General features: G+C 44.9%; 1 protein-coding gene across 11 annotated transcripts in view; it reads right to left on the bottom strand.

Moving 5' to 3' along the window:
• Positions 1 to 15,068, bottom strand: part of FRMD4A (FERM domain containing 4A) — a 369,788-nt gene that overhangs the window by 42,905 nt on the left and 311,815 nt on the right. For all 11 annotated transcript variants that reach the window (XM_077179219.1, XM_077179217.1, XM_077179215.1 and 8 more), the window contains one exon: positions 13,952 to 14,038. In XM_077179219.1, coding sequence (XP_077035334.1) covers positions 13,952 to 14,038 — 87 coding nt within the window. The remainder of the gene's footprint in view (positions 1 to 13,951; positions 14,039 to 15,068) is intronic.

Here is a 15,068-nt window from a genome sequence, read left to right as displayed (position 1 = left end):
AGGGGAAACTGAGGCACGAAGCTTTTCATGGGAGTGAAATGCGGCGTGCCCTCGCCCCTGAGTCAGCCTGGGCCAGCCCTGGAGGGCTCCGCGTGTTCCTGGGCAGCGGGATGCGCTTACACACGGCCCCTGTGCTCACACTTCTCAGTGAAATAACACCCATCTCCCAGGCAGGAGGGCGGACCGACCTCAGGACAGCGCGAAGGACGCGGTGACAGCGAAATACTGCCAGCTCCGCAAACTATCACACCGTCACCACTGCGGGCAGCTCCACCACTGCCTCTTCATTACAAATGAGTAAGCTAGAATCCAAACCCTGGCTTCCAGGCTGCCAATCCACAGGGAGGAGGCAGCCTCCACCTCCCTTGGCATCTCGGAGTTCGGCTTCCCTGCATTGCCCGTAGCAAGCAGCAGGGCTGGGGAACGTAGCCCCGCTGCTGGGGAGCACAGGCAGCAGCGCTTTCCCTGATTTACACTCCCTCTCCCACTCCAAGTAGCTTCTGTGGAGTTCCTGTCCTACCCCCGAGGAAGGCGCTGGCTCCTGACACGCCGAGATAAGCCTCGGCTGCCAGTGTCAGCGCTCTGGAGATAAGTAAACAGGAGGCGTAATTTGATTTGCACTGATATAGCTGAAATCTCGAGAATAAAACAAACCTCAGAGAGGACCCAAAATTTTCTCCTTGCTGGTATTTCAGGGGCAGCAAAATTGAAAATATTTGTTAAAGTTTCTAAGGAAGGTTGGAGTTTTTTTTCCTCTCTTTTTTTTTTTTTTCCTTTCTATAACAGGGTGCTTATGGAAGGAATGGTAGGGATTAAGAAGGGCACTGAGCTACTCCATATTCTAGGGTTGTCCACATTGCTGAGGGGGTAGAGGAAGAAGGGAGCCAGGAGAGATGGGAAGTCTGAAAGGCTGAGTTACATTGTCCTTAGGGGATTATTTTATTCCTCCACTGGAAATATTAATTGCTGCATAAAACTTGCAAACACCAAACGAAGCACAGAAACACCCATTATTTTACCCACGGAGGGAGGATAGACACAGGGTGAAAGGGTTAAGCCGGGAGCTGAAGTCTGACTCCTCTTTAAGTGCCTGGCTTCAAAGGCATGAAAAGGAAGTTTGGGGCCTTAACTCCCACAGACAACAACTGGGGTCAAGCTGAAAACATCCCTCCATGCTTCCAGATGCCCATCTGCAAGGCGGGGAGGACAAGGCGGCTGTGCTGCACGGCATGTGCAGAGGACGTGTTTGGGAGGCGTTCAGACATGTGGAACGCATAAGAGTCTAAAAAGCCAGCAGATCACACCCTTCAGAAAATACCCCTCTGTCCCCAGGTCCCCCGTTGTCATTTATGACTAAACTTCGGCGTGGCGCAGAAGGAATTTGAAGCTTTCCTGAGCTGCTGGCAGCTGCTCTGTTTGGATGCTGTCCTGCCCAGCCTCCTCCTCTGTCTCTGCTGGACTGTCCCCTGTGCTCAGATCCTTTTCTATTTTACCCTCTCTGCTACCAAATCTCACAGTGCTGTTTGCTAAGGGAAGCTCTGTTTCTCGTTTCTCTGCTATGATTAACTCCAACTGTCCAAACACACAGGGCTCTGGGGAAGCTGTTCAGATGCCCAAATGCAGGCATGGAGTGCCCTTTTCCATGCCCCAGGGCTCCCTGCCTGGCCCCTGGCTGCTGCCCTGGGTGGGAGGCAGCCTGACATAGGTCCGGTGCTGTATCTGCCAGCCCCACGCAGATGTCTTGGATCACCAGCGGTGCCTAAAACAGCATTAGACACCTACGTTTTGGGCACTGGAGCAGCTCCCCAGATTGCTGTATTTTTATATTTAGCTTTGTTGTTTTTCTTGGCAGAAGGAGGCAAATCCAGACTCTTGGGAGAGAGGGGGTGGAAGTGACCCCACAACCTAAGTTTGTCTTTTATTCCATAGCTCTGCTCTCCCAAACGTACATGTGTGTTTTACCATTGCTGTAATTGTGCTCCATTTGCTCCCCAAGTATTATTCTACAGTGTCCCACTCCTTTTTCCCACATTGATCTGAGAGGTCTCCCCCTTCCTATAGAAAAGGAAACCAATCTGCAAAAATGTGAATACCCACAAGAAAGTATCCACTTTCCTGTTAGCTGATCACAATCCCTCCAGAGAAAGAAAGCCAAATGTGCCCCTTCAGCCAGACCTCCTAATGTAAGCAAGCTGTTCCCTTCACCAGTTGCCCGCCTTATGTATGGTCTCAAATTGATGTTGTTAATGCAGTGACAGATGCACAAGGTGCCATTAGTAGGTCTTCCTAAATGGAAGCATAATTTTTACCCATCAAGATCCTTTTACCACGCTGGTGCTTGCAACCTTCACTGGGGAATTGAGCCCCAGCAGGGAGCTGGTCGTAATTTCAGCAGGATCTTGTGGAAATGCAGTGACAACAGATGCATGCTGGTTTTGGGGCTGGTTTGAGTCAAAGCATCCATGTTCATGGCAGGTTTGCCTCTCCCTGCACTGAGGCTGGGTCTGGTTTTGGGTTATTTGGCTTACGATTGTCTTTAGTTAATTTCCTGGGCTGAATCTAATGCCTGCACATGTGGGTGGGACAACTTGTATTGGTTTTACTGGGATTGCATCAGAGGTGCAATGACCCTTTGACAAAGAGTACTTCAGCAGGGACTGGGACAGCATCTCCCCAAACACACTGGAACTGGAGCTTAGGAGAAAGTCAATCATTAACACAAGCTTGGAGCACAGTTCCCCTGCCCTTGAGTAGCTGCCTTCACTCAGTGCCTGCAGACAAGGGGACAAATAGCAGTGCAGAGGGCCAAGTCTGTGATGTGGTGGTTTGCCTGCTGGGTTCTCTTCTGAGGTCAGCAGCTCCTTTTGGATCATGCAGCACTGGGCAGCTTTCAGATGGGAACAATTTTTGGTAGCAGCCATCATTACAGGCTGCACATGAGATGATTTAATCTTCAACAAATACTTAAGGAAGTATCCATGTGACTGGCTTTTGCACAGCTGCACACTCACACATGCATGTGAAAGGGGCTAGTAAAAGAGGAGAAAATAATTACCCTTATTAATAAAATAATTACCCTTTGAAAAAGAGAAATTAAGATATTAAGAAAATAATTACCCTTATTCCCTCCTCCTCCAAGGGGCCTGTCCCCACCATGATCTCTGTTTCATCATGCCAATAAAACTGGAACTGACACTATCACTTGAATTTGAAAAACTGCTTTTCAACTTGTGAACATTCAAGGGAATAACTGTTCCCCATCAGACCACGCTGCTTAAAATGTGTTGGGGTGGGTGGGGAGGGCATGATGGGGAAACCAGTGCCAGAAATGGCTTCTACAAAGCTGGCACCTTAGAAGAGGAGCCAGGAGAGTGATCTGAGTGCTGCATGGTGCACTGTGGAGAATTCAGGTGCAAGCTACAGGAATTTTCTCACTGGAAGCTCCTTCCAAGAGGCTGGCAAGCTTGCCAGGCACCAGATGTTTGTGACTAGTTACAAAGAGCTGCAGTCAAAACCCTTCAGACGCAATCTCCTTTTGTGAGCACACTTGTGGTTTGCTGGCTGGTCTGTAATTAAGCTGAGCCTGGAGGAGAGGGGGCCAGGGATCTGCATGCATTTCAGCCATGTGGGTCTGAAGGATTTTTTACCATTTTTATTGACCATGCTGGTACTGAGGAGTTTGCCCATGCCAGGTGGAAGGGTCAGTGTCAGAGTACTTGAAAAATGCTGGAGGTTCGTGATAAAGCAGGGAATGTCTTCTGTGAATGAAATAGCTAGGATTGCTTCTGGCTTGGTCACTCATGGCCTGGGTGACCTGGACTTTTGGAGAGGTGTGGGGACCTGAGTTAGTGCAAGGCAAGGCACTGGGCTGTGCTCTGTCCCTTTGTGCTCAGGGGCCTTGCTGGAGTATTCAGCACAAGTACTGTGCCGTTTATTTAGGAGCCCCTGGCAGTAATGAGGCTGTTGCTCGTTCTGTGTTGCCCTTCAGCTCAGGACAGAGGGAGTTGCTGAAGGCCAGCACTGGAGGTTGGTGCACAGTGCTCTCTGGACTATGGTACCTAGAGAAGCATGCCCTAATGATACCTTTTGGAATAATTCCAAATCCTGAGGTTGGGGTACGAGGTTCCTGATACTGTTTTCTGCCTGCTGTGCCCAGGAGAGCCACACTTGGTACTGAACTGGGGAATGTGCACTATGGCTGGGCATGCTGTGGGGACACAGTGAGCCATTTTGCATTTGGTCTCTTAACAAACAAATATAAATGCCCAGGAGTCTCATTTTCTTTCTTTTTTCTGTGTGCTGAATCACCTGAGATGAGGCACAGGCTGAATGCACACACTCTCAAGGGTTTCAGCATGCTTGGTGGCTGTTCAGCATCAAATCATCTGCAGAAATCTATAGAGGATCTACCTGCTGTTAGCTCTGTTTTATAACCCAAAGGGGATTTACAAAGAAGATGGAGACAGACTTTGCTCAGAGGTGCCCAGTTAAAGTATAAGAGGCAACAGACACAGGCTGCAGGGTTGCAGCAAGGGAAATTATTAGATCTATAAATTAAAACCCCAAGTCCCAAAACAATCAGTGCAAGTGGTCAAACACTAGGGTCATGAGTAACCAGATCAAACTCTGAAGGTGGCTCAACTTTTAGCAGGAGGTTGGACTAGAGACCTCCAGAGGCATACCTGACCCATATTTTTCTTTGATTCCAAAGATCTAATAAATGACCAACTGTAATTGCTGTTGGACTTGCTGTCCTATAAGGCATCTCCCAGTCCTTCAAGTCTTGCCACTTCCTAGATGATTAATGCCTTGTTAAATCACACTATGCAGAAGGAACAATCATCCCTCCAAATGCACGGACTACCACCCAGACTGGATACTATGAATGGCTTTTAGGAAAGGCAGAGAAACAATGTGGAGCATTTCTAACACTTCCAATGCAACCCCTTCCCTTGCCTACACTATGGGCAAGAGCCAGCACTGGATGACATCCCAATACTAAAACTGGTATTAAACAATGGAACTAAAACAATGACAGTATTTTCACACAGCTTGCATGAGTGAAGCTACAAACTCCCAAGTCTTTCGTCCCGCAGCTTAAAGACAAAACAAACATAACAAAAAAAATTCCTCCTTGGAAATGTAATTTCCTCCACTGAACAAACCAGCAAGCTAAATTCTAGGAGCTGAGTTATGCAGGAGGTCAGAGTGGAGGTTGTGAGAGGTCCCTTTTGGCCTTAAACTCTATGGAAATCACAGCTCCAGAGTAGTCAATGGCAGTTTTGTCCCAGTGATTTCAGTGGGGCCATGGTTTCCGGACATGGATTTGTGTTCTGCCTCAAGCCAACCCTGCTCCCATCAATCATACCTCTGTCAAACTAGTTAGAGTGAAGGAGGAAGGACTTGGTCCAGGCAGAACAGCACCATCTTAGCTCAAACAAATGGGCTCTTGTTTCAGGGGCAGATTTACCAAGAGATTTCCGTGGGCTGTCACCTGTGAATTAGTGTGACCCACTGCTGAGGGTGCCCCTGGGTCATGAGATGGGGATGCCACAGCACCATAACTTAGTCCTCCATCCTACCACACTTTCATTCATTCCTTTATTTTTATTAGTTTGGGGTATTTTTTTTTTCTTTCGCTTCTCAAAACAAGGAAAAAAAAATAAAAGATTTCCTGAGTGATTTGATGTGGGAAAAGCCCTACCAATGATCTTCCCAGAGGCTTGCCGTCCTCCCTTCCCTCATGGAATGAGAGAATGGCTTGGCTAAGTGGGACTTTCAGTGGTCTGTCAGCAATCCCAGCTCACTATCTAATTACTTCTTCGCCTCAGGCTTCAGGCCTCTTGTTTTGCCAAATAGACAAACAATTTCTGGTCCAATTTGAGATCCCTTTTGCTGTGTGCTGTTCTTGTGGGACTACACCACCCCAGCAAACATTTCTGGCTTGAACAAACACAAATTGCATCTAGGTCTATATAATAAACCACTCTGCATTTATTTCCATTATGGAAACACAATTCCCTATTAAATTTCAAAGTGGCTTATTGGCTCAGAGAGACAGCAGAGCATCAGATCACAGAGGGAAGAGCTGCTATTTGGACAAAGCATTATTTGTCTAAATAAATGCAACTTGATATTTGTGTCTGTAACTGTACACAGACTGGGAGATTAGACTTTGACTTTATATACAACCAAATCCACTTTCACTGCACATATATATCTGGTAGCTGCTGTTAGATTGTGCATTACTGTCACCATGCTCTGTGTGTCTAAATCAATAGATCTACAAAGAACCTTTTTTCCCTGATTGGTTTAAGTTAAACTTTCTCCCTTTTATTCTCTGAAAGGACATCAAAGTGACTGGATCTTTCTGCATTGAAGAGCTCTCCTTTCTGGCACCAAGTATTAGATAAAGGATGCCCGGTCTGTAGCCTATGAATCAGCTGTGGCACCCTAGAAGGATTTATGCTGCCCACAAACCATTACTGCTACTCTCTAGTCTAAAGATCCTCCTGTTTTCTCCAGTGGCTTGGCTAAAGTACCTCTGTCTTGGAACCAAAATTCAGGAATCACCATTCCCATCCCATGCTGCTGTGGCAGTGCACAGTAGTTGGTGTGACTGAAAATACTCTCCTGATGCTGGGTGTCTGCACAGGGGGTGCCATGGCAGCAGCAATCCCACTCTCATGGTGATGGCTGCAGTGAACCTTCTGAGCCTCCTGCCCAGGCCCCTGACCAAAGGTGCCTCATAGCCACAACCACAGAGTAATGGGACCCCTGCCTGGCTTCATCTGATGGTAAAAATGCCCAGGCCTTTGGAGCAGCCCTGGTGAGCTAAGAGACAGCATCTGAGCAGGGTGGGGTGTGGAGGAGCCTGCTACCACTTCAGAGCCAAGCATAAGTGCTCAAGGAGTTTTCAATCTCTCTCCAGATCTCCACCCTAACTCCAGGGCTCTGAGGTCCAATTTGTTTCACTTTGTGCTGTCGGAGTGATTTGTCTTTGCATCTTGTTGAAGTTCCTGCTGTGTGCTGCAGAATCATTTAAGACTTGGCTGCTGCTTTTACACAGAATCACTCTTTAAGACCTAAATACGACAAAGGACTTAGAGAAGGGAGTTTTATTTTGATGGGACTACTCCTATATTTAATGGTAACCATGGGCTTGACTTGGCTAGATCATGGATGGGATGTCATGCTCTAGCCTTTCTGAATTTGAATTCTCACAGAAAATCCTGGGAACCAAATGTCTAATGGTATCACCACAGCACACTAAACCACCAGAATAGTGCTGGTTTCTTTATAAAGCAGCAGTGCCTAAGACTATGTATTAATGTTTGCAAGCATTGTAGTTGATAAAACTACTTATTTACTTACATAATGGAAACTGCGCATGACTATTGCATGATTCTAAAAAGTTCATTTACCTAGACAATCTACTCACCTGTCTGAAATCAGCCCTGTTTGGGAGACACACCAAAGCAAATTTTTACCAACTTTTATGAGGAGAAAAAAGTGGGGATGATGACCTTATACCCAACTGTTAATTCATCCTGGTTCAACCACGACAATTTCCATGCAGTTGAACTCCTTCCAACTTGTTCTGAGCTGTGAAGCTCTTGTCTCACTCCACAAAGTTACTGTGTAGGTAAATGCTGCTTCTTTCTCTGGCTGCAGTGATTTATGCAGCCTGTATCCATATCCAGCTCCTACACAATACTGATTGTGGGTCAGATGGTGAGTGGGACTGGGAGCTGATCGAGGTTGAGAGTGACCATTTTTTATGGCTGCGTGATGCTAAGCCAGCTGATCCCTTCTCTGGAGCAGTTTCCTTCCCAACTGCACAGCTACACCAGCTCAGGATGGCTGAGGAGGGGGCCCAGGGGAGGAAGTGAGCAGTGGGGGCAGGATTGTGATGGGGGAGGAGAGTGCTGAAGGCCACTTCAGCTGATACTGCTGCCAAAAGAAATGTTCACTGAATCACAGCCCAGTGGCATGTCCAGCCAAATCCTGTGGAAGTTCTCAGTGTCAGGGACATAATCCTGCTTTCCAGCCCAGTGTGCTTGGATGTCATTTATTCAGCTCCCAGTGTGTTTGGCAGCTCTTTGGCACAGTGGTAAGGCATGCAGTAGTGGGTGCTGAAAGGGGAAGTGCCTGGTGCTGGATGGTAGAAACCCCAAACTGAGGGCAGACAGCAGAAAAAAAGGTGCTGGTGAGAACATGGTCTCCTGTCTTATGGGGATGGAATAGGGCATTTCTGTAGGGAAAGGCTTTAAACTGTGCCTGCTTTTCAGTGTTTGCAGGCCTGGGTATTATGTTTTAAGAAAGAAATTGGGTGAGCAACCTCTCTCTAGGAGAAGGAACAGCATGGTAAGGAACCTTGCTTTGTATACGTCTCCCTCCTTCCATGCTCCACATTTCCAAATACTAAACCAAGACTGAATTACTGCACTATAAAATGAGTTGAACCCACCGTGACCTGAAGACTGGTTCAGTTTACAGCCAAGTCCATAACCCAAGAAGCACAAGGGATCAGCAAGGGGAAGAGAAATGAAAGCACAGAGCAGAAGGAGTCAGCAGGTAGTCCTTAACAGCCTGCTAATCACACTGAATAATTTATTGCAGCAGTGCCACTGAGACTCCATGAGCTTTTAAACCAGTATTTCCTGGAAATGGTTTCTGCTCATTTTTTATCATTTGTAAATTTGAAATCTTTTATCCCTGTCTGCAATGCAAAGGTGTTTGCAAAGGTCCTAGGAAATGACGAGGAGCCCAATGAAACATGAGTCCAATACATTTTCTGACCTGACTTGATTCTGGATGCCCTAGAGAAAGTCCAGCTTGTTCTGAATACACCCTGTGGATCAGCAGCATGCCAGTGAGAGGAGTGAGACACATTCTCCATACCTCTGACAACAGAAACCAACTTGGTGTCAAATCAAACACCCTCCTTGAACATGGGGATTTATAACCCCTCCCAAAATCCTCTCTGAAAATAACCAACCCCATGTTCAAACCCTGGATGGAAGGTCACACTTTTAGTGCTATCTTCAATCCTTCTGAGCTCTCAGCCTCTATTATATCATGTGGCAAGGAGGTGTGCAAGTGAATTGGGCTCCCTGTAACTAATTTGAATTTCATGTTTCTTTTGCCTTTTTGACTCTCCCTGTGTTCTACGATCAGTTAGGCAGAGAGCAATTTGTCAGCTTCCTCCTCCCCATCATTCACTACTTTCTGGACATTTCACATCAATCCTTACTTTACGTTTTTTTAAGTTACTGGTCTGTCATTCCTTCACCACAGGAAGCACAAGTTTAACCACTCCATCAATGCAATTACTGACTTGACAATGGTTCATTATGCCCTAAAGCAGACAGGATCTATTTGTTTTGCAATAAAGCAGCTCTTAATTAGGCTATTGCTCCTCCTGTGTAAATATCTCATTTTGCCTCTGGAATTGGGAAAGTTCACTCTATCTCTTGTTGTTTGGAAAAGGCCAAGTGGCACTGGACAGCAATCTTTCACTTTCTGGACACAATTAATGTGCTGATTATTTTGCTCATGCTTCTCACAAGCTGGTGATTTTTCTCTGATCAGACACTAAAACTTACTGAATTTACTTGTGCTCTGCATTGCTTGGTAAGATGGGCCCAACTGGCCTTTTTTTTTTTGCATGTTTAAATGGGAAGTCAACCCAACTTTTGCTTTGGATTCGTGATGACACTACAAACTAAAACTCAAATTCTTTGACATGAGAACCCAAAGACTGTTGTATAGACCTTATGGAAAGTGACAGAGCATTCTCACAGCATGCTTCATTTAATCTCAGAGAAAGGGTAATGCTGAGAAGAAATAGCAGAAACTGGTAGATGTCATAAGGAAATTTTTTGTCAAGTTAAATTAATGTCTGAATTTTGTGATGCCTCACATTTGATCTTATTTCTAAAAAACCTTTATTCCCTTTGGGTTCTCTTCAGTAACCAGATAATGCAAGCAGTGATAATGTTTATAAATCTGAGAAAAAAGGCTCACTTGAGGTTTCACTGCCACTAGCTTTCTATAGAAGAAAATGAGATAACACTGTATAAACATATCTCTTACAAAGCAACTAAATATTACCAGACTCTCCTTTAAGGTAATTTTATTTTTGGTGATAAGTTAAACATTTTCTCTGTCTTTTTATCTGCCATATGGAAGTCCTTTGGCTGACTTTGTTAATCATTCACTCTTCAGTTTGGAGTTAATTGTTTACTAACTGTTAAGCTGTTTGCACTAAAAAATGCCTTTGGGCTCTTAAATCAGTGGGAATATCTCACTGGAACAGCAGAGATATGTCTGGTGCTACTACTTGGGTGTGCAGATCTCACAGCTCCAGGCTACACTGCTGCTCTTTGTGTACAGGTCTCTGGGGATGGAGTGGAGTCACATCCCTGTGTGCTGGTTAAAATGGACACACAGCACTCACAGACAAATGCTCACACTGGGATGCTGCAGTGCCTTGGCTTTCTTTACAGTTGCTCTGAAATTCAAGCAAAAAACCCTCTAATGACCCTTCACTGAAAATGATGGGTTTGGTCTTTTCACAAGAAAGGGTTTGTAGAAGCTAAGTTTAACATAGAGGGAAATGGATTCTGTCCACCTTGGAAGCTGTGAGCTGCTTCTACACAAATGACACTGGTTCTGCAAGCCCAGCATCCAGAATGCCTCAAATATATGGTTGGCAGGATAGCAGCCATCTTTCCACACTTGATACTCCCTTTTTGTTGAGCTGGAGTCTTGGATTTTGTGTAGTATACCAAAACTTTTGCAATTGTTTCGTACCCAAGAATGAATAGCCAGCAGATTATAACTCATAGGGCCCAAATTTGCACTACAACAGGCAGCATTCAAGGGGGAGCTTTTGACAGGGCTTGCTGAGTCTGTGAGCTGGTCCTTAACAGACAGAAGAAAAATGATGACACTCAAAGTGATGGCTTTGGGTAGATGCAGGGCTTCCACAAAATTCAAGTATAGGCAGGAAGGAATATAAAAATAGAAACGCAGAGACACATTAGTCTCTGCAGTCTAGGTACAACTGCATTCCAGTTTAATAGCCCTGCATTCCCACCTGAACCACCCAGGACTAGGTGCCAGATACCCATCTCAGCTGCATCCCCAGTAATGCTGGAGAACTTGGTGCTTGAGTGAGAACAGTGCAAGCAGGATGAGGTTCTGGCCTTGCATCAGCCTCAATTCCCCTCTCCAGTCTCATCTAACTTGCTGACAAACCTGGTTAGTTTTCTAGAGACACATGGCTGATTTACTCCAGCAATTTAATGAAATCATGGTTTTGAGTGACTGCTAATGGGATGGCCCCAGATAGGTTCAGCTGCTTAGTGTGTGTTACAGTTTTACTCACAAGCACAAGAAACATGGAAATCTATCTAGGATGACATATAGGAAAACATTACAATCTCCCTCATAAGACAAGCAAGGTTTTTCTATGCACTTAATATAAATGTCTTGATTTCAGCTGGTTTCTTGCTAAAATTCTCTGCCTGTGTTTTTTTCCAGGGAGACTTATTTTTCCATTGTAAGTTTTCAATTTGTTTCTGGCATCGGCAGGGTGCAGGAACAAAATATTAAAGATCAGAAAAAGCCATAATCTCTTTCCCCCTCCCCCACTAATTTTACCTTGCAGAAAGTTCAGTGAAGTTTACCCCTCCCATCTGCACAGCAAAGGCTTGAAGCAGCACATGCTGGTGCAGTGAAATGAATCAGATACTGTGGCAGGCTGCTCCCAGATACCAGGGTTATCGAGTGCAATTTTACAATCTAATTAGCAAGAGGATTAAACACTATGCCTCACTGAGGCAGTTGATCTGCTCTTGCCAGAGGGGTTTTACCACCTGTGTAGGGTAAGAAGTCTTTTTACTTGCTCCACAGAAGGTAAAATCACTCCATGGAGAAATAATGAAGCCTCAGCCACTCTGTCCAAGTCCCATCCCTGATTTAGGCTGTTCATTTTGGAATAGCTCTGCCAACAGATGGGGTTTGCAAGCATCATGTAGCAGAGAAATGCTCATCTAGGCTGTCTTTTCACTGCTGTGGTCTCTGGATTGTGGCAATGGACAGATCCAAGCCTGGAAATTCCTGTTTTCCCTTCCCACCCAACCTTTCCTCAGATAAATGACCACTTCTGCCACAGTTCTTAGTGGTTTATACATAAGGCAGCACCATTGTTTTGGGTCTGATGGATTTCATACATGATTTGCTGAGACCAAAAAAACTAATTCCCAGTAAAGAGAAAACCAGCACCCTATTTTTTTAGGGTTGCACTTGGAGAAGAAGGATCAGAGGTGCCTAAAGCCCCTGATTTGAGGTGCAGTGTGAGTGCTAGAGGTAGCCTAGTGGAGACACAGAGAGGCTGGTGAAGATTTAATCAGGTTCCAAAACCAATGCTACAGAGTAGATCACCTTGAACAGCTGAGAAGAGAAAGTAGAAAAGCTGAGAAAGGAGGCTTGACCCTTCTGGTGGAAATATGTCTCCTCTCATGCAGTCAGAGCACCTGATCTCTCCTCTCCTTCCTTCTGATGCTCTCCACCAACCCTCTCATCCCAAGAGGGATGACAGTAATTACTATAATGTGTGAAAGGCTGAGTCCTGTCATGGCAGGGCACTAATTTCTTCCAAAGAAATGTTTGTATTCCTAAGACTTTTGAAGGCATCTTTTAAGTACATGTCTTCCCTGGGGGGTTGGCACTACTGGAGATATGTGGGTGCAAACACCTAGCCTAGGCATGTTCTAAACTACCATATGTGAAGATGGCTTGCCCTGCAGGTAATGATTGATCCCAAATAGATGTGTCCTTTAGCCTTTGTGAAGATGTCCTTACTCTCCTTGTCCTTTCTTTTAATGAATAAAAGTCCCATTTGCAGCCTTCAGTGAATAAAAGGCTGATTGATGCACCTCTTGTCTCTTGCTGCCTCCTTAGCAGTTCAGTTTTCTACCAAAACCTCGATTCTCGTTCATTTTAATAGAAGATGCTCTCTGTGAGCACCAGGCAGTGTCCAACTTGAAAGCGACCACAGGAGGTGAAAGAAGAATTGGTACAGAAACAATGCAAAGACAAATACAGAACTCAATTCACTGTGGAAGCTTTTGCATCCACAGAAGAGCTGCCTAGTTGCTCGAAATCATCCAGTTCTGCAGCCTGCAAGCCAGCCTGAAGCCTTGCCTCCTGATGTCTCCACAGCTCTGCAGTGCAACAAACACTGCTGCTAACAGGCTCTACATTCCCACCTGCAGGGCTTGTGCTCAGGGATGAGGTTTTTTATATTAGATAGCATTTTATTTGGGAAAATCAGAACACACAGGTCCCCCTCATAGTCTGAGCTCGAGAATTAAAACTTCCCTTGCCTTTTTTTTTTAGGCATGTGTTGAAAGTCAACTTTCCCTGCTACCTTGACATTAACTCTTCAGTTAGGAAAATTGTTGCTTATCAAATGTAATGCTGGTCCTGAGAAAATAATGTAATTTTCTTTTTGTAATAAATGGAAGCAGTTTTCCTGTCTCTTCATTCCTTTCTCTCTCAGATCATTTATGGCTTGACAGTACAATATCAAGGGTTGGCTGAGCACCCCCAGTCCACCATTGCCAGTGAATGGAAGGCCTCCAGCACCTGAGAGGATCAGCCCTTGAGTTCCCATCTATGTCTTATGAAACACACAAAAAAGAAACATAAATTGCAAGATTAAGTGACACTTATTTCCTCCAAACCCCACAGCTTTTAATAAATTATGAGCTACTTTTGTCCATTAATTCTTTGCAGACATTGAGACAAGTTTGGGAGGAAACAAACATCCTTCAAAAATCACATGAATCAATGCCAGCATTTGGTGTATATCACACCCTTGACTCAAGCTATGACATGTGTGGCAAGCCCAGACCTTGGTAGAAAAGTAAACACTTACCTTTCTTGGTTTCACTTTATCATGGTAGTCATATTGAAAAATCCCCTTGTAGCTAAGTCCTAACCACCATGGAATTCCCTGCTTGTCCTGAAATAGAAAACAGAGGGAGTTATATTGAATATGATGGAGAAATGCTGGACTTTTCCTGTGTTGTTGCTCAAGATGAAGATTTGTTTCTAAGTAATATCTTTGAATGGGTGTTGTTAAATTTCCCCCTGCCGAGTTCCTGCAAGTCACAAAGCTCCACAGTGTTTAGAAGAGATCTGTTTCACTTTTGGCCATGACATATAAAGCAATTTAAAATACATCACATGTGATCAAGTTACTCAAAATGCTGTCAGGGGTGCTGAGGAGGTTTGACATGGGTCCCTTGTGCAGTGGTGCATCCTCTTTCTCTTCCCTGTAAATTATTCAGTCTGAACACTCAGAGATTGGAGAGGAAGGAAAGCAAGTCACCCAGCTGACTTGAATTATGTGGAGGGATTTTAGCATTAGACTTGAAAATGCAGCAGTAATGGGATCTGAGAGCTACCAAGTGATAAGGTCTGACAGGCTCAGACCCAACTGCTTTGTGTCTGAGTGTGCAATAAAATGTCCTTATGGAGTAATGGCTGATATCTGATCCCAGTCTCTGCAATTTACTGAGCTGAAGTCCTCAATGAAATTACATCTGTTCTGTTAATGTGATAGAGAATGGCAGGGTAAAACACAGCAAAACCAAACCCCCACATCAGGCAGAAGCAAACCCTATTATGTGCAATATTTGCTGCCTCATTGCTGCTCACTGCTGCTTATTGACCATGGGGAGCTCACTGGAATTGCTCTTGAGTCTATGCAGTATTGAACATCCAGCCCAATCCACTAGATTTTTCTTGCTCTAGAGCTGTCTAAGAGATCTGGATGCAAAGGGTGCTGGAGAGATCCTGTCCTCTGAGAAAAGATGAGGCTAATGCTTTTTGCAAAATAATAATAACAACTTTATTATTACATCCTATTAGCAGGAATAGACTAGAAACACATCTCCTGAGACAGGTACAGTCAGATATTTGTGTTTTTATAGTACCTCATGTGTACAAGACATTACAGATGCATGAAAAACCATATGATCTGTGCACAG

The sequence above is a fragment of the Agelaius phoeniceus genome, chromosome 5, assembly GCF_051311805.1.
Source record: "Agelaius phoeniceus isolate bAgePho1 chromosome 5, bAgePho1.hap1, whole genome shotgun sequence".
Classification (NCBI taxonomy): Eukaryota; Metazoa; Chordata; class Aves; order Passeriformes; family Icteridae; genus Agelaius; species Agelaius phoeniceus.
This window is presented reverse-complemented; position numbering and strand designations above follow the sequence as displayed.